Source organism: Poecilia formosa, unplaced genomic scaffold (genome assembly GCF_000485575.1).
Source record: "Poecilia formosa unplaced genomic scaffold, Poecilia_formosa-5.1.2 Scaffold26, whole genome shotgun sequence".
Classification (NCBI taxonomy): Eukaryota; Metazoa; Chordata; class Actinopteri; order Cyprinodontiformes; family Poeciliidae; genus Poecilia; species Poecilia formosa.
The window spans coordinates 2,690,393-2,711,381 of record NW_006799965.1 but is presented as its reverse complement, the minus strand read 5'-3'; the positions used below and the strand labels follow the sequence as shown (position 1 = coordinate 2,711,381).

At 41.5% G+C, this 20,989-nt stretch overlaps 2 protein-coding genes across 2 annotated transcripts; one reads left to right on the top strand and one right to left on the bottom strand.

The window, feature by feature from the left end:
* Positions 1 to 437: 437 nt before the first annotated feature.
* On the bottom strand, positions 438 to 16,293 carry atp7a (ATPase copper transporting alpha). Its single transcript, XM_007548414.2, has 23 exons — positions 15,991 to 16,293; positions 14,573 to 14,703; positions 11,424 to 11,928; positions 9,065 to 9,826; positions 8,299 to 8,502; positions 8,053 to 8,216; positions 7,769 to 7,930; positions 7,548 to 7,624; positions 7,201 to 7,423; positions 6,871 to 7,104; positions 6,655 to 6,746; positions 6,370 to 6,497; positions 5,442 to 5,596; positions 5,209 to 5,343; positions 4,881 to 5,075; positions 4,442 to 4,624; positions 4,125 to 4,338; positions 3,900 to 4,046; positions 3,671 to 3,813; positions 2,963 to 3,166; positions 2,630 to 2,747; positions 2,176 to 2,278; positions 438 to 2,081 (listed from the first exon to the last, which is right to left on the bottom strand). Exons 2-23 carry the CDS (start codon positions 14,690 to 14,692, stop codon positions 1,808 to 1,810), a joined length of 4,542 nt encoding a protein of 1,513 aa, XP_007548476.1. The 5' UTR covers positions 14,693 to 14,703; positions 15,991 to 16,293; the 3' UTR covers positions 438 to 1,807.
* On the top strand, positions 16,121 to 19,777 carry LOC103135666 (F-box/LRR-repeat protein 3). The gene is given in 4 exon segments (XM_074560037.1): positions 16,121 to 16,132; positions 18,750 to 18,921; positions 19,342 to 19,443; positions 19,446 to 19,777. Coding segments are annotated over 4 exon segments (456 nt in total). The 3' UTR covers positions 19,616 to 19,777.
* Positions 19,778 to 20,989: the final 1,212 nt, after the last annotated feature.

Below are 20,989 nucleotides of genomic sequence, written 5' to 3'. Positions count from 1 at the left end.
CTGAAAGATGTATCTTTCAGAAAACCATTTAAGATGTTATGTTTTAATTACAGAAATGTTACATTATGATCATGTGTGACAATCAAGGTGAAGACTGACAAGATTAGCCATGAAAGCTGGATAGTAAAGAGGCTGGTTGGCCAAGCAGTAATTCCTGCTTAATAAGGGAAAGTTAGTGGATGGGACAAAACCTAGACCAAGCACTAGGTTTATACACATCCTGAACATAAAAGCTTTCATACAAACTTTTTATTAGTCTGATGTAATATTTTACATTGTTGGAAAAACTAGTTTGCCTTGTTTTTGTCAAAATTAACTGAAATAAACTTCTTACTGTGTATAATGAATTGATACAACATAAATTTAAACTATTATTTTGAATTACTTTCATAGCTTAACTTTTCTTTGAGTATTTTTACTGAGATACACAACAGGGCTGCGTTACAAAAGCGTTTTATTCAAAGGCACAATGTTTGGAAGAACCACAGAGGATAAATGGGCAGACTGCAAACAAACCTCAAACCTTATGAACATTTTCACAAAAAGATTGCACTAATACAACCGATTGGCATAAATGGACCCACAAATGAATTCAAGAGTGGTCTGCAGAAGAAAACAGCATTGCTGGATGAACCTGGTGGCTCTTTAGCTTAGGAAGGAAGAAAGCAATACAAAAATAAAGTGTAACTGAGCAACTTTCTACAGATTTTACCCGATAACTGCAAATAAAATACTGCAAAAACAAACATGAAAGTTTTTATGGTCTGCAAAATGAGACCCTTCTAATCTCATTTGATTGTACCAAGTGGTTCAGTAAAACAAGCTACTTAGTGAGTTTTACCTGTTTGGTCGACTCGATTGGAAACCACCGATGCTGCGGGACGAACGACGTTTCGTTCATCAAGTGCTCCAACATGAATCCATCATAAAAGCAAAAAAGTGACAGATTGGTAGTACATAAATCCATAGAAAACAGTAACACTGTACTTTATGAGTTGTAACCAGAAGCAGGATGTGAACGCGTTTAGTGTTTGGCCTTTGTGAGGCCAGGCATGTCTGCAGCAGGCAACTGGAGCAATCCAAGCACAAAGTGACTCGCGTAACAACTTCTGCTCAGTTATAAACGAGCATAAACACATTCACTTTCACATTGACGGAAAGGTGCAAAACAAAAAACCCCAGATCCTTCAGCGCATGCCGACAATAAACATGTAACCTTTGCTCACACATTGTGGACATAAAGTCCAAGAAAACAGGTGAAGGTGCAATCTTTGGAATGTGTTGGACTTTGCAAAGGTAGCGTTTCAGCTGGCACTTGGGTAACGTTTACAGCTCGCTCCCCTGCGATCGACTTTCTGCTTGTTTCAAGGCTGCTTAGTTAGAGTTATCATTATGTGATTATTAAAAATCAAACTTGGCATTTGGACTCAACAACTTCATTCTTCACATAAGAGGATACAATGACAAAAAGTAGATAAATATTAATGATATAAATAGAAGAATAATCACACAACAGAGTTCAAATTTTCCTCCTTTGTAGTGTCCAGGGGCACCACAGTTTAAATGTCTTTGGGTCGATCTCAAAGATTGTAAAGGCAAAGGAAGATCATCTTTCTGGCCTGCCACAGACGGTCTCTCTCCAAGAGAATATGGGATCAGCTGGTTGAGCTAAGAAGAACAAAAGGTCTTGTGAGCTAACTTCAAGTATGGATGGACCGGTTTTCAAAAGAAACCTTTTGATCTCAGCGCAGCTCAGCCTCTAATAACTGCAGTGTCTGTCTAAGCAGGCCGCCTGCGACGCACGCACTCAGCAGATCTCCTCATTGCACAGCGGCCCCCCCACCAACAGCGAGTGTTTATCGGGCTCGCTCAGCACCAAGCTGCTGAGCGAGTGCTTGTCGGAGCGCAGCGAGTTGATGGAGGCCCGGCTGTAGTTCACGATGCGGTCCAGCAGGCTGAGTTTGGGGGAGGGACGGCGCAGCTCGCCCATGCCGATGTGAACGCTGACGTCAGACAGGCTGCCCTGCCGCCTGCTGCCGCCGAGTTTGGCTTCTAGCGTCTCGGCGCTGGGCTTCGTGTAGCTGAGCGACGACACACAAAGAGAGCGGTGAGGGACAACAAAACAACAAGAACAAAAAACAAACGGGAGAACACGAGCCAAAAACATCTTATTACCACTTAAGCAGAAGGGAGGACAGGACCACAGACACAGAAGACAGCGCCATAGCAGCAGAACCCATCCATGGCTGTAGCACCAGACCAATGGGCAGGAACACACCTGGAGGAGAAACAGAGTCTTGGTACCGACAGGCTTGAAAATTATTTAAGTGACACGAGTCATGATAGAAAAACAAACAAACCAGGGTTCCTGTTTCATTTTCAGATCGAAATTTATGCAATTTTCATGAAAAAATTCCAAACTTTTCCACAAAAGCTTGAGAAAGATTTCACAAGGTAATGGTTCTTAAACCATTTATTTGGGTGGACAAATAGTTCCAACAGGAAATGCATCAGTCTTTGAAATTCAAACACCTTTCCATTACTTTTCACACTTTGTCCGACTTGGAAAATCCCACAGTTTTCCGAACAGGAATCCAGATAAACCTTTCGGATATTTCACAGTGCCTACCAGCAGCGATAGGAATGCCAATCAGGTTGTAGATCAGAGCAAAGACGAAGTTGATCCTGATCCTCTTGACCGTCTTCTTGGAGAGGTCGATGCTGCCGACGACGTCCAGCAGGTCGTTCTGCGAGCAGAGAGCAGATCTGATGTTTAAAACTGAAAATGTCAACAATAAAAGTTCACTCTTTACAAAAAGTTGAAAAACCCCGTGTGATAACAGAAAGCTCAAAATGTTAAGATGTTCTTGAATTTAGCAACATTTAAAATATTTAATAACTTGACCAACAATGTTTTGTATTCCCTATGTGATTCAACAACTTGACGATTTCCAGCTCTTACCCTGATCAACACCACATCTGCTGCCTCGATGGCAACATCTGTCCCGGTTCCTATGGCGATGCCGACGTCAGCCATTGCCAGAGCGGGCGAGTCGTTAACCCCGTCTCCCACCATAGCAACTCTCTTTCCGGCCTGTTGCAGCTGCTCCACTTTGGCCACCTTGTGGGAGGGCAGCACCTCGGCAAACACTTTCCTGATGCCCACCTTTTGGGAAATAGTAAAAAAAATAATAATATTAATAAAGAGGTGCAACCAGGTGTGGCTCGCAAAAGTATTCATACCTGTTTAACTTTTTCAAATTTTGCGGCAACAACAAACCAACTAGAAACCAACAAACACATGGTCATCCATTAAAAAAGAAGGAGGAAGCAAGGAGAGCAATAATCAGAGCAGCAGCCAAGAGGCGCTGCAGAGATCCACAGCTGACAGGATAACCATGAGGGCTGCACTCCATAAATCCAGCCTGTAAAGAAGAGGGGCACTTTTTCTCCTTTCAATCTGAGCTTGAGCGAGACTCCAAAGAACACAAATTTCAGGATCCAGATGTGGAAGGCTGACAGAGAGACTTGCAAGTGTATTTGCATGTCTGTATTCTTTTCCTTCCATTTCACAATTATGCTTCAAGTACGTTAAAGTTTTTGGTGACAATGTGAGAAAATGGAGAAAAGTTCAAGAGGTACGAATGTTTTCCTGTTCTTCCTTCCTCACCTGGGAGGCGATGGCGCGCGCCGTCTTACTGTTGTCTCCGGTCATCAGCACCACCTCCAGACCCATGTTTGTCAGCGTGTGGACGGCTAGCTCCGCCTCAGGTTTCACAGTGTCGGCTATGGCTACCATTGCACACAGCTCGTCTACAAGCAAAAAGTACATTTTTACAAGTTACTGTTTTGTTTTTTTGTTTTAAAGAGAGCGTATTTATAGCTGAACAATCACTCACTGTCCACAGCGACCAGCACAGCAGTGCGTCCTCTGCGCTCATGCTCTATCATGGCTTCATCGATGTCTGGTCTGACCTGAAGGCAGTTTCTTCTCATCCATTCCCTGTTCCCGATCAGGACAACGTAGACGGCTGTCTGAACCAAACCTACAGGAAATATTATATAAATTCTGTTAAACTCGGCCTTCAAAAAGTGAATCACTACAGTTTGGCTTCTCCACATACTCAGAGGCTGTGGATCCATTGTGAGCGGGTGGGAGCTGGCCGGCGTCCGAGTGTCGCTGATCTGGACGAGGATGCTGCTGCGCTGGTTGTTGTCCTCGCTGTCGCTGTCCACCTGCTTCAGCAGAGACTCCGTGTTGCTGACCTGACATCGGACGCCGCAGCCTGGCACGGCCTGAAAGTCGACGCAGGTGCCGAGAGACTCGGTACCGAGCTCCTTCGCGCCACAAAACAGGGAAACGCAAACATTTGGTGTTGTATAACCATTTCAGCGAAGGGAAGCGTGGGCTGACGGGTTATATCTGAGAGAGAAAACCAACCTGCTTGCAGTATTTGGTAATAGCGGCTCCCAGTGGGTGTTCACTGTTGTTTTCTGCTGTGCCCACAATGGCCAGCAGGCGGGAGCGAGGCATCGTGTTCCCTTCCACCACCATCTTGAGTTGGACGACCTTCGGAGCGCCGTATGTGATCGTCCCGGTCTTGTCGAATACGACAGACTGGACCTGAAATGACCAGGAGGGTAAAAAGTAAGACTGGGAACATTTAGATGACTTTACAATAAATCTTTTGATAACTTTTGTTCAGACTAAAATGGATGAATGGAGAATCAAATATTTGAACAATTTCTCAGTCCTTTTTATCTCTTTTTCTATATTTATACAGTCATTGAGAGTATTTCAAAGGAATTTGAGACTTTTCCTCGCTGTAGGAAATCTGTAAATCGAATATCGTCAGAGAATCGATTTACAACAAACGCACCTTATGAGCCATCTCTAGAGGCTCTCCTCCTTTTATCAGGATGCCATTTTGGGCTCCAACCCCGGTTCCCACCATGACAGCTGTCGGGGTTGCCAGGCCAAGAGAACAGGGGCAGGCGATGCACAGCACTGTTATGGAGGCCTGGAAGGCAAACCGAATCACTGCCTCGGTCCTGGAAATGCTTCGATCATAACCCTGCAGTGGAAAGAAGGGACAAGAAAAAAAATATATATATAAGATAGTGGGAAAGCTCTTCTCTACATTTAATTATGAAAATAAAAATTAAAAATTTTCCTGCCACTCTAAGGTGAACAAACAATAAACTCACAGGAAAGAAATGCTCCACCAGAGAAAAGTCCAAAAACCCAATGATGATCCAGGCAATCAGTGTGAGCAACGATATTACAACGATGAAGGGAACAAAGTAGCCACTGATCTTATCTGCATACTGCTGGATAGGAGCCTGCAAAACAACATTAAAATAAGTACCGGTAATAGAATTGCAGAAGGTTTTTTTTTTTTTTCCTAAATATGGTTGATTTAGCACAGATTTGAACTCACCTTTGAGGTCTGCGCCTCCTCCACCAGCTTAACAATCTGAGACAGCGTGGTATCCATCCCGACGTGAGTAGCGCTGACCAGCAGAGAGCCGTTCTGGTTTATGGAGCCGGCGATCACTGAGCTCCCGGGCTTTTTAGTCACCGGCATGGCCTCGCCTGGAATCACATTGCAACTACTGATCAGAAATGCAGCACAAGTTAAGAATATGTGCATGTTTCTGTTTTCTGACTGACTTTTTTTTTTTTTTTTTACAATATAACCACAAACTAACACATTCTGGGGAGACAAAGTAGTGCATTATATAGTGGCATGGAATGAAAATTGTCAACATTATGTATGCTGTGGATTTATATGCATCCCACTGACTCACTGCAAGTCACTTTGGGATACTGTCTTCAGCAGCTTTATTTAGAAACTAAAGGTTTGCCTATTCTTCTTTGAAAAATAGCTCAAGCTCATTCAGATAAAGGAGAGAACATTACTCAACATCAGGATTCTTGGTTGGATTCCGGACAAGACTTTGACTAGACCAGATATTCTACGATCAAACTGTTGTAGGTGTTTTAAGGTTGTTCTCCTGTTTTCAGTTTTTTAAGTGCACCCTGCGTGTTTTAGATGATCTGGCTCCATCTGCCATGTTTCACAGTTCAGGGTGATGTGAAGCGTCACACAGCGCTAAACGTTTTGGTCTTGTCTGACCAGAACACTTGCTTCCACATGTTTGTGCAAATTGCAAGTTCTGTGGCAAAACTCAACATACAAAGTGTTGTACTTTCATGGGAATTGGGAAAGCATTGTAAAAATTGTTTTCCTAAATAAAAAAATAAATAAATAAAAAAAAGCAATCACCTTCTGATGATTGCTTTTAACCCTACTCAGGAATTATGAACCCCTTTCTTAACTCCAAACAGACACAAATGCAACCAACCTGTGATAAGAGACTCGTCTGCCATCGAATGTCCCTCAATGACCCTCCCATCAACCGGAAACTTCCCTCCAGGCACGACTTTGACCACGTCGCCTCTCTGCACCAGCTCAACGTCCACCTGTTCCTCACTAAAACAAAAATCAAATAATCTGACTGTTATTCAAGTTAGTATATTCATTTGATCAAAAATCTGCATTTTTTTTTTCTGTTCCAGTGTTTACATATAATTATAATCTATAAACATCCAAAGATGTAAAACAAACAGACGAAGAAAACAACGAGAACCTGAGGACGCAGTTGTCGCTGCTGAGGTTCACCACGGTGGCTTCTGTAGCTTGTAACGACATCAGCTTGGACAAAGCCTCAGAGGTTTTGCTCTGGAAGGGACGCACACAAAAAAAAATGTTTACTCGCCTGTACAAAAACAACAACAAAAAAAACTGTCGAATTTAAAAGGTCTTCTCCAAATTCAAACAATCAACAATCACAAGGGAACTAGACCTTCGCGATCTGTTCCAGCCAGCGTCCCAGCGAGATGAAGACAAAGAGCATGGGAGGCGTGTCGAAGAATGTGATGGGGTTGACTTTCGCTTTCTCCACCATGGCAACGATTAGGACGACCAGAGAGTAGCTGAACGCGATGGTGGTGGCCAGAACGATGAGCACGTCCATGTTGGCAGACTTGTGCTTCAGCGCTTTGTAGGCTTGGATGTAGAAGTAACGACCTCCAATAAACTGACCATTAACAAAACGACAAAAAAAACAGAGAATACTCAGATTAATCTGTCAGATTAACCAGCTGGAAATCTAAAAATCATCGGTGTAACTCACCTGTACAGGCACACAGAACAAAAAGGAGAGGAGGTTCATGATGGAGAGGCCAGGGAGCAGCTGCCTCTCCAAGAACATGGTGGAGTGGTAACGGTTGCGGTCCTCTATCGTGGCGTTGTGATGGTGCGTAGCGTTCATCTTGTGGTCCATATAAATCATGTAGATCATCATGCCCATCACAGGCACGCAGAAAACCAAGCTCACCAGGAAGGACTTCCTCCACCTGAACGAGGGAACGCATCTTAGTTTGAGAATTTTAATTTAAGAACAAATTTTACTGACGGGAGAAAAAAACCGTAGCTATAAAACTGGAACCACTGAAGAAAAAGAAAAAGGATGATGCTCACTGTCGTATCTCTTTGCTGTGGTCCAGGTGACTGGCTGTACGGTCCCTCTTGACTAAAGATGCCTCAAATCCCATATTCTGCAAACAAACTATTGTTTACCATTGATAACGTTGAGCGAAACTTAGATAAAACGAATGGTGTTGTCGTTTCACAGTCATTACGCTTTATTAGTATAATCCGAACATCCGAGAGCAAAAAGGAAATATTTTCCACATCTGCACCTCAATCAGCTTGATGATGTCTCGCGGTCCAATCACTTCTGCGTCGTACTTCACATGAGCTTTGTTGGTCGCCAAGGCAACGGAGGCATACATAATCCCCTTCTCTCTGACGAGGGTTGATTCGATTTTATGAACACAAGAGGCACACGTCATCCCCCTGACCTGGTGGACGGCGGGGGAACCAAACAGAGATGAGCACACAAGCGTCACTCTGCAGGCTGAGAATGTTGCATGAAAAAAACCAAACATGGAAACAAAAAAGCTGACGCTTGTGACCGACTCACCACCAGCTCTAGGTTTCCGTCGGATCCTTCGTAGTTCTCCATCACGGAGGCGGTGAAGCCCAGCTCCTTCACACACTCGGCTATCGTCAGCGGATCTGTGAGCTCGGGGTTGTAACGGACCTCCGCTTTGCTCGCCATGAGAGCCACCAGAACGGAGTAGATCCCTGAAAGACATTTGAGATTTCCTCTGTAGCATTCGTCACCAGAAAGGTTCGCGTGGACGAATCCCGCTGTTGTTTTGCGCACCAGCTTCGTTTTTGAGGTTGCGCTCGATGTTTGACACGCACGAGGCGCACGTCATCCCTCCGATCTGGATGTAGCATTTGGAGGGCATGGCTCCACTGGACCCCAGCAGGGTGTCGCTGCGGAGCTCGCTGTCGAAGTTCTTCTTCTGGACACACGGAGACCTCGGTAGTATGGGATCAGATGCAGGCTGCAGCGAATTGGTTTCTGTTGTCGAGATAAAGAGTTTACAGATTACTCCCAAAATCAAATCTCCACACTTTTGTGCAAAAACCACTCCTTTTTACACGCTGTGCTTCAATGTGGTCAGACATTCTTGCAATTCTTTTCACGGCGTCTTCATCAATAGTTCTTCAGGCCTTTTGAAACTCTTTTAGTGTTTTTCCACAGGAGGTGAACGGTATATAAAAGTAATCCTTCAGTTGAAGTTGCTGGTTACAAAAAACCCAAAACACTCCAACTAGACCCAGGTTAGGTTGTGAGTCATGTACATGACCAACACTGTCAGTGAAAAGTCAGCAGAATATACAACTTTAGGGATAAAAAAAAAAACAAAAAAAAACATATATANATTTATGAGCTGGTCTAGTGGAATTTTCATTAATCACAATCTCTCAGGTTTACGCAGAATGATCAGAAAAAGAGAAAATGCGATGTTGATAATACATCAATGGTCAGAATGTTCAAGGTGAATAAAAAGCAGCAGCAGAAGATTAGTGAAGAGGAAGAAAAAGCCCCCTGAGTGTTAACACATGCCATGCACTCTTACCAGGTAAAAATGCATCAAAGCCCATGTCTTCTATGGCCTCCTTCAGCTCCTCTGGCGAGGTGAGAAGAGGGTCATACTCAAAGACTCCCTGGTGGTCAGTCAGAGACACCTGAGCCGACCTCACCCCCTTTCTCTGGGAGATCATTCCTTCGATAGACTGCACACAGGAGTTGCAGGTCATGCCTTCGATGTGAATATGAACAGCAGACACCAGCGGCTGGGTGAAGCACGGCTGTGAAGCAGCAGGTCTGGGCTGTAGTGCTGAGACGGCGAGTGCCGGTGACGTGGATGCGGGACTGAGAGTGTGGGAGAAGTCCAGGGGTTCGGTCTTAAAGTTTCCCGGAGGAAGAGTTTCGATGGCCTGCTGCAGCTGAGTCACTGTGACCCTCAGAGGGTCGTAGCAGATGCAGGCCTGCTCCTTCTCCAGAGAGACCTCCACGGAGGAAACGCCAGGCAGCCTGGAGACGTTGTCCTGAATGTTGACCACACAAGAACGGCAGTGCATGCCTTTCACCCTGAGCCTGGCGCACGCCGTGTCTATGAAGACCTCCGTCTCCTCGGACGTCTCAGGCGGAGAAGAAGAAGCCGTCGCTTTTTGAGAGTCGATGAAACGTTCTATGTCTCTGTTGGAGAGCTGCAGGGGGCGGGGCTTGGATTTGACGAAGGCTTTGAAGCCAGCCACGCCAATCTGTTCGATGATGGTCTGGATGGTGGTGAGGTAAGGCAGGTAAACGACCGTAGCTTCCTGAGAGTCCAGAACAACTGCGGAGAGGACAGGAGTGAGTTAATACGCAGAGTGAAACACAAGATGCGCAAAGATACAGATGTTTAGATAAAGGAAATATATACACAAGGCCTGCACAATGTTAGTAAAACTGACTGCAATAGTATTCTTGATTATTGCAATGATGTTGTTAATTATATTTTTATCCAAATTTTCTCCAACATGGCTGTATCCCAACACTTCCAGTGAGTTTAAACACCTCAGTCACTAAAATCTGAAGGATATCAGGTGTGGGCCGTAAGAATCCTTCCAATGTAATCCACCTTCAAATAAAATAACCCAATACACATTATGACAATGGAATAATGACTGTAATTTAATATATTCTGGAGTTTAAATCTAAATAATTAAAGACTTAATTTACCAAAGGCTATTTCTTAAAAACTGATTAGCTTAAATCGTTTTTGAAGTCTTTCATGGAGTTTAATCCTTGCCTTAAAAAAAACTAACAAAAAACAAACAGGACTGGAACACAAAAAATTGTCTGACTTTATAAGCAACAATCAATACGCATTTTTTTTTAAGAATAGCCATTTTTAATCACTCTATTCAAGTAAAATATCAGGAATTACTCTTCTTCCTAATAGTTGCCTAAACAGGATTTCGATGTTATATTTTCATATTTTGTCCACCAGGGGGCAGCGCAATACAACCTGATCGAACATGTTTTCAGTGTTTCTGTATATGAATGTTTTTGTTCCTATCAGCTTAATAAGGAATATTAATATGAAGAGCCTCAAAATGCTTAAATGTAATTTATCTGGTAAAGTATTTTTAATACTAATTTAAACTTTTTCTCACAGCTAAAATATTATGCCAATATTATTATTTTTTTTTATTATTTTCGTTTTATACTGGTTTAGTCTTGCTTATCATCTACATTTAAGGATTGTTTTATTTTATTTTTGTCATTTTTGTGAGTTATTTTGCAAGAAATGGGACTGCAACCCATTTTATTGTGCTTGTACAATGACAACAGATAACCTAATATGGAAGGAACAACTCGAAACACTTAAACCAGGGCGGCAAATTGATGAGAAGGGTCATAAACCATTTTCCATCCTTATTATACAGCACTTATTTAATTATTTGCTCTGTGTAAGATTATCTAAAAACTTATATTCAGTGGAAGAAAAACTTTTAGTGCAATAGCCCCATCAATGGCAAAAATATATATATTTAGCATACAGCTACTATTCATTTCAAAGGGAAATGTTTTTGAAATATAAACTTATTTGAAAGAATTCAATTGAACCATCTGTTATAAAACATAACGTTCAGCCACAGATAAAATAAACTAAACTTTTTTGTGCTGCAGCTGAATGTGTTACATGCTTCTACGATGGCACATAAATCTGTCTGCAAACATGTCAGTAAATATAATCCCATCTGTTTACATTTCCTTCCCTGCAACACTTGTGAGAGGATTTCATGAGTCACTCTCAAATCCATAAAGACAATCTCTCAGGTTCATAACGCCCTGACCCTGGCTGGCCCCGTGAGACATGCAGCGCAGCACCTCAGTTAGGGAAGTCATACGTGACTGCAGGTCTCGGAGCCTGTCGAGAACATCACCTTTGATCTTTTTAATCCCTTTCAGTTTTCCGATCTTCCCTTCAATGGTGGTTGTGCAAGAGTGGCAGGTCATTCCCTCAATGCTGAGCTTCAGAACCGCAGCTTCGCTGGCCGCGGTGTCCGGCTGGGACACGCTCAGGCCTTTCTGCACTGGGCTGCCAGGAGTTTGTTTCTCCTGAGGTGAGACACCTCCCACCACCTCTCTGAGCAGCTGGACGGAGGTCAGCGAAGGAACATAGGTGACGGTCAGGCTCATGCTGGGTGCGCTCTCCTGGAAGTCAAGCACCCCTTGAATTTGTGACAGCTTCTCCAAAGCTTCCTGCTGGGCTGCAGGTGTCAACCCTGATGTGGGGATCAGCTGAGTGTCTGTAAACACCAGAGTGGCAGTGCTGCTCTCTGGTACGCTGGACTCAAAGCCCATGTCCTCGACGGCCTCTGATAGGGACTCAGGGCTCTGTTGACTGGAGTCAAAAATAACCGTGGTACTCTTCTTCTCCAAAGACACCTGGAAAATAAAAAAAAGGAAGAAAAAATGTTAAACAAGGATGATGTTGTGGAGAATTATTGTTTTGACTGAGGATTAACTGATTTTTTTTTACTTCCGATACCGATACACATATCTAAGGTTTAGTATTGGCTCTTCACTAGTACAGCACACTTAAATACAACAATAGCTTCACAAGCTTGGTCAAACATGTAAAAACAACACAACATAGTTTTTTTTTCAGTCAGTACAATTAGTATAACAGTCATTGTAAAATAAACAATAAAGAAACTGGGTAACACTTTGTTTGAAAGGGTGTGCATAAGAGTGGCATGACACTGTCATGAACATGCAGGAGTCTTCATAAATGTTTATGACTGTTGTCATAAAGTGTCAATTGGTAACTAAAGACACTTTTAGTGCAAAGCTGCACTAAAAGTTGAATTAAAAGTCCATTAAAAGTGTTAACGTTGCATTGAAAATGTCATTATTTACCAAATGACACATCATGGCAACAGTCGTAAACAGTCATGAAAACTCCTTCATGTTCCTGACAGGTGGTGTGTCAACATGACACTGTCATGTCAGTCTGCACAAACCACTTCAAACAAAGTGTTATCAGAAAGGTAAACTGACTAAAACAATAGGTTCACTAAACTAAATAATAAACCGGTTACTTTCAAATTGTTCAGAGGGTACATAATAGCATGACATCACTCAGAGCTCAAAGATTAGACGTAGACTGAATAGATCTGCCCTTATGGATCGGCCACATTGTCGCGATACCTGATCTTTTAAATATTGAGGCCGATACATTTATTAATATTGGATCCGTGCATTTCGGATATCAACATTTTCCCATGTAGGCAGAGATATCATTCTAATCCTAGCTGCAATTAGTTTATTTTACAATAAAACATTAAGATTAACGCCTTAATCCTCTTGGGTTTCACTGGTTTTGACTGACTTTGTTCACCGATTTTCATAAACAGAGGAAACCCTGTTGAGGCTTCAAAAGGCTGGAGGCGGGGGTGGAGGTTCCTCTTCATGCAGAGCAGCAGCCCCACACCACAACTACAAACAAGTGACTTAGAGCATATTCACGAATAGCTCAAACAAAGCCTAGATCTAGATCCAATAGAGAACCTGTAGCAAGATTTGAAAATTGCTGTACAGACACACTCTCCATCCAATCTGACTGAGTGGGAGTAATTTATGAATGAAGAAAGAATTAGGTCTACAAAGCTGAAAGCAAAAAACACCAGAAGTTATGCAACTACTGTCACACAGAAGAGCCCTCTTTTTACTAAGATTTCACACAACCTGATAGCCACAGATGTTCAGTGACTTCATTTATCAATTATGTCTTCTTTTTTTAGTTTACCAATTGGTATATACTGCACTGTGTTTTAATTAGCTCTGATATGACATGTAAGTAAATGTTCAATTACAAACTGGATTACTTTGTCTTGTAAAGTGCATTGTGATTGTGAATTGGCGCTATATACAGAACTGCTTTGCGATGGTTACTAGGGAATAATTGCAGTCTCGAGATTTCCAAAGCAGTAGGAAAACATTCCCCCTCAAAAAAATCTGCTGCTGCAACTGGGGTAGAAACTTATTCAACAACGATTTGACTCACAGGGGGCTCAATAGAGATGTCTGCCACACTTTTAAGATTTCTGCTTACAAAACAGTATGAAAACCAAAATTCCTTCCACTTAATTATGGAGTCACCACTACGTGTTGGCATACTACATAAAATACCAATTAAAGCATCTAGACATTTGCGTTTGCAACACAGGAAACAGTGGCTGTGTATGCGCTTATTAAGGCAACTTAACACTGAAGTTAGTACAATGATCGTTTACATAATATTGTTATATGGCCATATTAAGTCACTGCAGCTCTAATTTAATGGCATTTTACAGCCTTTGTTCACGGCCTTTGGTAAACGTCTGGCATGTTCAGTCAGCATGATGACCCTCAGGTCGCCTTCTTAAGCAAGAAGGAGACATGTGATGCTCAGAAGGCGTCACCTGATTCAACCATAAGTAAAAAAAAAAAAGGAAGCAGTTTCCAGCTGCTTTAGTAGTAACTTTTTCTTAAAATTATGGAACAAAGAAAAATACACATTGTTCTTCCAAGAGAAAAATGAAAGACAATTCACTTTGCTCAGATCACTTATAAACATATAATCCCGGCACTAAATTCTGTTACCCACAATAATTTCCTGTGGGGGCAGAGGATATATCGACCTGTTGTCGCAGTCCTGCAAAGGGCAGGGAATTATTGGGAACACGGTATTACATTATCTTCTCATTCAGCCTTAGCCTGAGGGGTTAACATACAATAAACAAAACAGCAGACCACCACTACTTCAATTAAACTGTCTAATATGGCTGGATGGAAATCAGACAAGCTGCTCCCTAAACAGAGCTGTACCAAACGATCCAGTTCTACCATGAAGAGAATAAAACCCACATAAATTTATATCTAAGTTAACAAGAAGATTCTCTGCTCAAGAGTTACACAGTCAAGACATTAAAAGACCAATCTTGTTTTTGCAGTGGAAATAAATGCAGAACTCATCAAATTTAAAGGTCAGCGAGTCACGATGGAGCATAAAATGCAGAACAACAGAAAGTATAAAATCAGCCGTTACCTTTATATGTATCACTCCATGCAGAGACCCAATCCGCTGCTCTATGGACTGAACACAAGAGCCACAGGTCATTCCCTCAACTCTGAGGGAAACCGAGCACAGGTTTATCTTTTGCGTCATGACTGCTTTACCTAAAAGCACAGAAGGAGAGGAAAGATTTAAATGTCAAAACAAGAATACACCAGAAAAAAAAAGAAAAAAAAAGAAAAGGTAGAGCTGAGGAGATTGTTTTCTCAAGATGAGAGATAAAACCAGGACATTGCAAGACTATGACGGTCTTGTTGGAGTTCTATTAAAACGTCAATAAGAATAAGCCTCTGTATATGTATAAAAAATATATGCAGAAAATCTAAAAAAAAAAAAAAACATAAACCAATCTGGGATACTGATGATGTTTGCTGAAGTTTACCAATTGTTCATTATTAGTGAATTATATAGTTTAATTTTCATTTCTGTTGTATTTTTTTATTTGTTATTATGCAACTTTAACAAATGTTAAAATCTTATCCACTATATTATTTGTACTTGCCATTATTTTAGATTTCATTGCAAACATTTTGAATGTTTTACACTAAAATAAATAAAGCACAAGATGAATAAAGTATCTATCTATCTATCTATCTATCTATCTATCTATCTATCTATCTATCTATCTATCTATCTATCTTAAGGTATTTGTTGTTTTTTTCTATTTATTTTCTGTGTTGCATTTTATTAGTTCCTCAACCTATCTAATTTGTAAATTAATTTGCCTGAAAAAATAAATTCAGAAAGAAATAGATATAATTTCCATCTTTTCAAGATTTCAAGATCTCTATATTGCAAATGATCTCTATAAAAGCAAACATCTCTCTCTCTCTCTCCAAAGGTCCTAGCTTGCTGTCAGAATACCGGTTCCTTTATTATGAGTTTATCTAAAATATTGTGTTTACATGGTTTAGAACTGTTTTTTTCTACATTACTGCAAATCTACTGAGATTTCTTAAAGCCAATCATGTGGACAGTAGATCTTTTTAGACTTATCTAAAGTGCAATTAACATATAGAACCACTTCTAAGAACTGAGACACAAGACTTGAATTTTCACCTCAAGGAACGAGGACGAACAAATCAAATATGAACTGTGTTGACGTTTTGCTTTCGTCAACAGGTCGATTCTACAATAAAAATGCATGCTCTTTTCTAGATCCAGCGTATAAGCCTAATTAATCTAAATTTAAAATAATACTAAACATGCCTGACTAAGCAAACCAGGAGCTGCATTTACAGCAATAGTTACTAAACCGATTATTTGTCACTTCGTTTCACCAGCAGGAACACAACACAAAATATATTAAGTCAACTTGAGCTTTAGCAAGAGATCCGCAGCTATGTGTAGACAAATACGCCGCTAACAGAAGCGACTTTATAAACTCTTACCTTCAGTAGAGAAAAAGAAAGGTTAGCTACAGGCTACACAGTGTTGACTGTCAGGCTGAGAAGCTAAGCTAACAAGCTAACAGCCTCTTCCCAGCTTTGGTTACAGTGAACCAAGTAGACCCGTCTGGACATGGTGTCGGAAGTGAGGAACTACCGATACTGATAAACTGAGAGTTTCCTTTTCCTTGCTTTCATAAAAACTCTTCTGTTTTTGGTTCCTTCAACTCAAGCAGACGTGACTGATCACTGGGCTTCACTGCGTCATCCCGAGGGGCGGAACTCCGAAGCAGACATTCAGTCGTTACGGGTTAATTTTGCCCTCAGTTCGTTCTTAAGGCTGATACTCGTATAGAGTCATTCTATTAGAACCCTAAATTATTTGGGGTATAGCTTAACAATGAATAATCTGATAATCTTCATCGATTTTTACGTTATTTTATATCGAAAGAATTATAATATAGGCTATACTAGATATGAGTAAAATGAGTTTTTCAGCAATACTTTTGTTATAACTTCTATATAAACAGTTATAATAAAACAACAGCTATAACACATTAACACGGCGTTATCGTTTTTTTTGTTTAGCTTTTTTCCGAGCCGCCTTTAAACATAACATGAGTGCTACGACCCTCGTGCCTGTTTTGTGATAAATTTATTTATTTATTTATCTAAATAAATAAATAAATAAATATGTCTATGTTCAGCTACGTAGACTCATTTTGCCCCCCCAAAATAAGTCGATAGCCCCCTGTTAAACTCGTCTGTAGCCGGGGCTGGTCCGTAGTTCTCTGGATAAGCTCTGAACAAGCAGAGCTGTATTTGGGCGGTGAAGAGACGCTGAGGGAACCGTATCTGATGGGGAAACAGTAACACCAGCATTATGAGTAGTTTCTTCTTCTTCTGTGGATTGTAGGAAACAGCTATGTTTTGCGTCATACTATGCATGAGCCGGGGATTCTCTGGAAGAAAAGATCCGTTTTCTCTGTTTACACGACAACGGAAAACGTTGTTTCAGAAACATCGCACTCTGGAACCCGTTTTCAATCTGTGCTGCTGTCAGAGAAAACATTCAGTGGTTTCGTGTAAATGCACCCTACAAACGCAACAAAACTCTTCTGTTGTGTAAACGGGGCCTCGTAACATACAGGGAAGGAGCACCATGTTTCTACTCCCACCTGTTAAAGAATTTGTTTTACATTTCTCGCGCTGACATTCAGAGTATTATATGACAAAGTCCGAATTTTGGTTGAGTGCTTTGTGTTTGATAAGGTTTTTCCTCGTTCAGGGCTTTGTGATTCCATGTCCGTGAAAAGCGCTTTCCATGTAAACTTCTCGTTATTCCTGATGAATTGTATACAGCAAGGGCTTCCGTCTGTGTCCTCTGTTGCCGTTTTTTCAGCAATTAACTGTTTAATTCCTTAATGTAAAAAAATGTAAAGAGCTGTGTAGATTGCTACTTCATTTTTATGACAAGTGAAACTGAGAGAGACAGTATTGCTACTGTGTCATAACAATTGTTTGTACTGTACTATTTTAATAATTAATTTACCAGTTTCCTTGAGAAAAACAATTTTAAATATATGTTGGAGAACTATTTGACATCTCTACAGATCTTGTCAAATAATCTTACGATCTTTTCTCTTTATAAACTGGACTTCCCTTTTGATTTGTTTTCAGTATGGACTGGAAGAGAACATTTTTATTTTACTCATCCCGTTGAACCTGCACCTCTCTACCTCCCAACAATGCTGAGCATGCAGCAATAGTGAATGTGGATGCTTGCTTTGTGGCACAATGTAAAAATATTATACTGAAGTTTTCAATCTTCATTCGTTGTTTTTATATATCCCTGGAAAATAAATTACATACTTAACAGTCAAACATTAAACATAATAATAATAATAATAATAATAATAAATGCTCAGAAAAAATAGGACATCCTTCATCGGCCTAAGGAAAGCTTGGTTAACAGATTTCAGCTGTGAGATATTGTTGGGGGGTTTTCCCCACAGTGCCTAAAAAAGTATTCACCCTAACCCTTTTTATTGCTTTTACAAATCAATCATTGGTCAACAATATTTGATTTTAAGACTAAAATAATTATGAGAAACTCTTTAATGTTAAAGTGAAAAAATGAGTTCCACAAAATAATGACAAATAAAAAAACACAAAATAAGTCATTAGCATAGACCAGTATTTTGCTTGCCCTCATGTCCATCCGGGAAACTTTGGTCCACTGTGAGCAAAATTTATAGCCAAGATTCACTCCTGGGAAATCCTGAAGGTGACAGAATAGCCACATATGTCCTTCTTGCACACAGTCTGATACTTGTTTACAAGATCGCACGCACGCACGCACGCTCGCGCGCACACCCACACACACACACACACACACACACACACACTCACACGTGTGCACGCACGCGCACACGCACACAAGTGTCCACACTCTGACACACTGACCTACTTTCTCATCTCCACAGATGAGAAAGTAGAAAGTAGATTTCTCATCCACTTTCTACTTTCAAATCTACATGCACTCATTCAAACAGAGCGACCATGCCGACTGACAGGAACTAATCAACCAAACAAGGGGCTGGGCTGACTGTCTTCTGTGGAAACAAACCCAAACTTGTTGATTTCCCACATATATTCAGCTCCTGTGCACACAGCAGTGCAGAGATGCTCTTGCTCTTTTTATGCAAAAGGGCTCCTGCAAGGAAAAGGTCCTGTTCTAACTACTAGCTTGTCCTCCGCAGGCCCACTTTGTCTCTGCTCTGACAGTCGTGTTTGTGAACTCCAAGTCCCTGTCGTCCATCAAGATCGATGACACCCCGGTGGATGACCCATCTCTGAAGGTGTTGGTGGCCAACAACAGTGACACCCTGAAGCTTCTGAAGATGAGCAGCTGTCCTCATGTCTCCCCAGCAGGTTGTTATATGACTATACGACTGAAGTAATGATGTAGTCTACAGTGCCATTTTCCCCCATTTGGTCACCTTGCAAACACAAATATTAATTAGTTTTATTGAGATTTAATGTGATAGGCCTGCGTAAGATGATGCATAATTGTGAACTTGAAGGAATGTAGTAAATATTTCCAATGTTTTTACAAATAAAAATCTAAGAAATAGGGCATGGATTTGTATTAAACCATTGGGAGTCAATATTTTACAAAAAAAACATTTTACTTTTCCAGTTTAGAGACTGAACATTAGCTTGAACTAAATTAAACAGGGAATGTCTCTTGACATCAATTTTTATGTGAACAGCCTTGCAGCCAAGGGCAAAGGGTGGGCAGTCCATCCAAACGTTACTGACATTGAGACGTCATCTCTTTTCTCTCTTCAGGTATTTTGTGTGTGGCAGATCAGTGTCATGGCCTCCGGGAACTGGCACTGAACTACCATCTCCTCAATGATGAGCTCCTGCTTGCCTTGTCCTCTGAAAAGCGGACAGCGGCTTTGTGGAGTTTGTGAAGATGTGCGGGGGCAGGCTGATGCAGCTGTCCATCATGGAGGAGGTGTTGATTCCAGATAACGGCTACAACATGGAGCAGATCCACAGTGAGGTGTTGAAGCACCTGGGCCACCTGTGGTTGCCTGACATAATGCCCACCTGGTAAAGTGATAGGAAATGGACAACAGCCAGTGACAGCATATATATATAATATATGTACATCCCATGTAGGGACAAGCCCCTACATGGGGCATGTACATCGACAAGTTATTTGTCAATGTATCACTGACAAATAACTGAAGTGGCTGATATCAGGAAATCCTACCAATGGCTGGAAAAAGCTGGACTCAAGGACAGCACAGAGGCCCTCATCCTGGCTGCCCAGGAACAGGCCCTAAACACCAGAGCAATAGAGGCTCAGATCTACCACACCAGACAAGACCCAAGATGTAGGTTGTGCAAGGAGGCCTCTGAGACAGTCCAGCACATAACAGCAGGGTGCAAAATGCTGGCAGGGAAAGCGTACATGGAACGACACAACCAAGTGGCGGGCATAGTGTACAGAAACATCTGTGCAGAATATGGACTGGAAGCCCCGAGATCAAAGTGGGGAACACCCCCAAAGGTGGTGGAGAATGACCGAGCTAAGATCCTGTGGGACTTCCAGATCCAGACAGACAAAATGGTAATGGAGAACCAACCAGACATTGTGATGGTGGATAAAGAACAGAGGAAAGCCGTTGTGGTGGATGTAGCAATACCAAGTGACCACAACATCAGGAAAAAGGAGCATGAGAAACTGGAGAAATACCAGGGCCTCAGAGAGGAACTGGAGAAGGCCTGGAAGGTGAAGACCACAGTGGTGCCTGTGGTCATCGGGGCCCTCGGGGCAGTCACCCCCAAACTGGAGCAGTGGCTCAAACAGATCCCAGGAACAACATCAGACATCTCAGTCCAGAAATGTGCTGTTCTAGGCACAGCCAAGATACTGCGCAGAACCCTCAAGCTCCCAGGCCTCTGGTAGAGGACCCAAAAATAAATAAGTATTTCAGTTCTATGCAAAACCTTTGGATGGATGGAGAGCACAGTAAAAATGAATAGTTTTTTAAAATCTTATTCACATTTTCTAATGCTAAATTTGATAAAATGATCTGGAACTCGTAGTTTTATTTTTGACCATGCATTGAGGATCGATCACTAATTGATGCATTCTGTAGCTTTGTGAATTTCCCCTGGAAATTTCCACTCAGGCTCTGTAAGAGGTGTGGGTTTGCCATCTAGTGGTTGCTCTAACATGATGCGACAAACGTCATCAAATAATGTTCTCTATTTTGTTATGTTGCATTCCTCTGTTTAAGCTTTTCTTTAGGCTTGGAGTGTTTTTATTTTAATTATCAGCTTCTGCCTTAGCTGGACTGAAGCCAAGAGTGAAAACTTGTGATCAAGAAAGAACAAGTGTTTCCAGTTTATTGTGTCACACCTTAACATAAAAGCACGATGGGTGTATTTGTGACAGTTTGTTTTTGCTTCTTCTGCACAT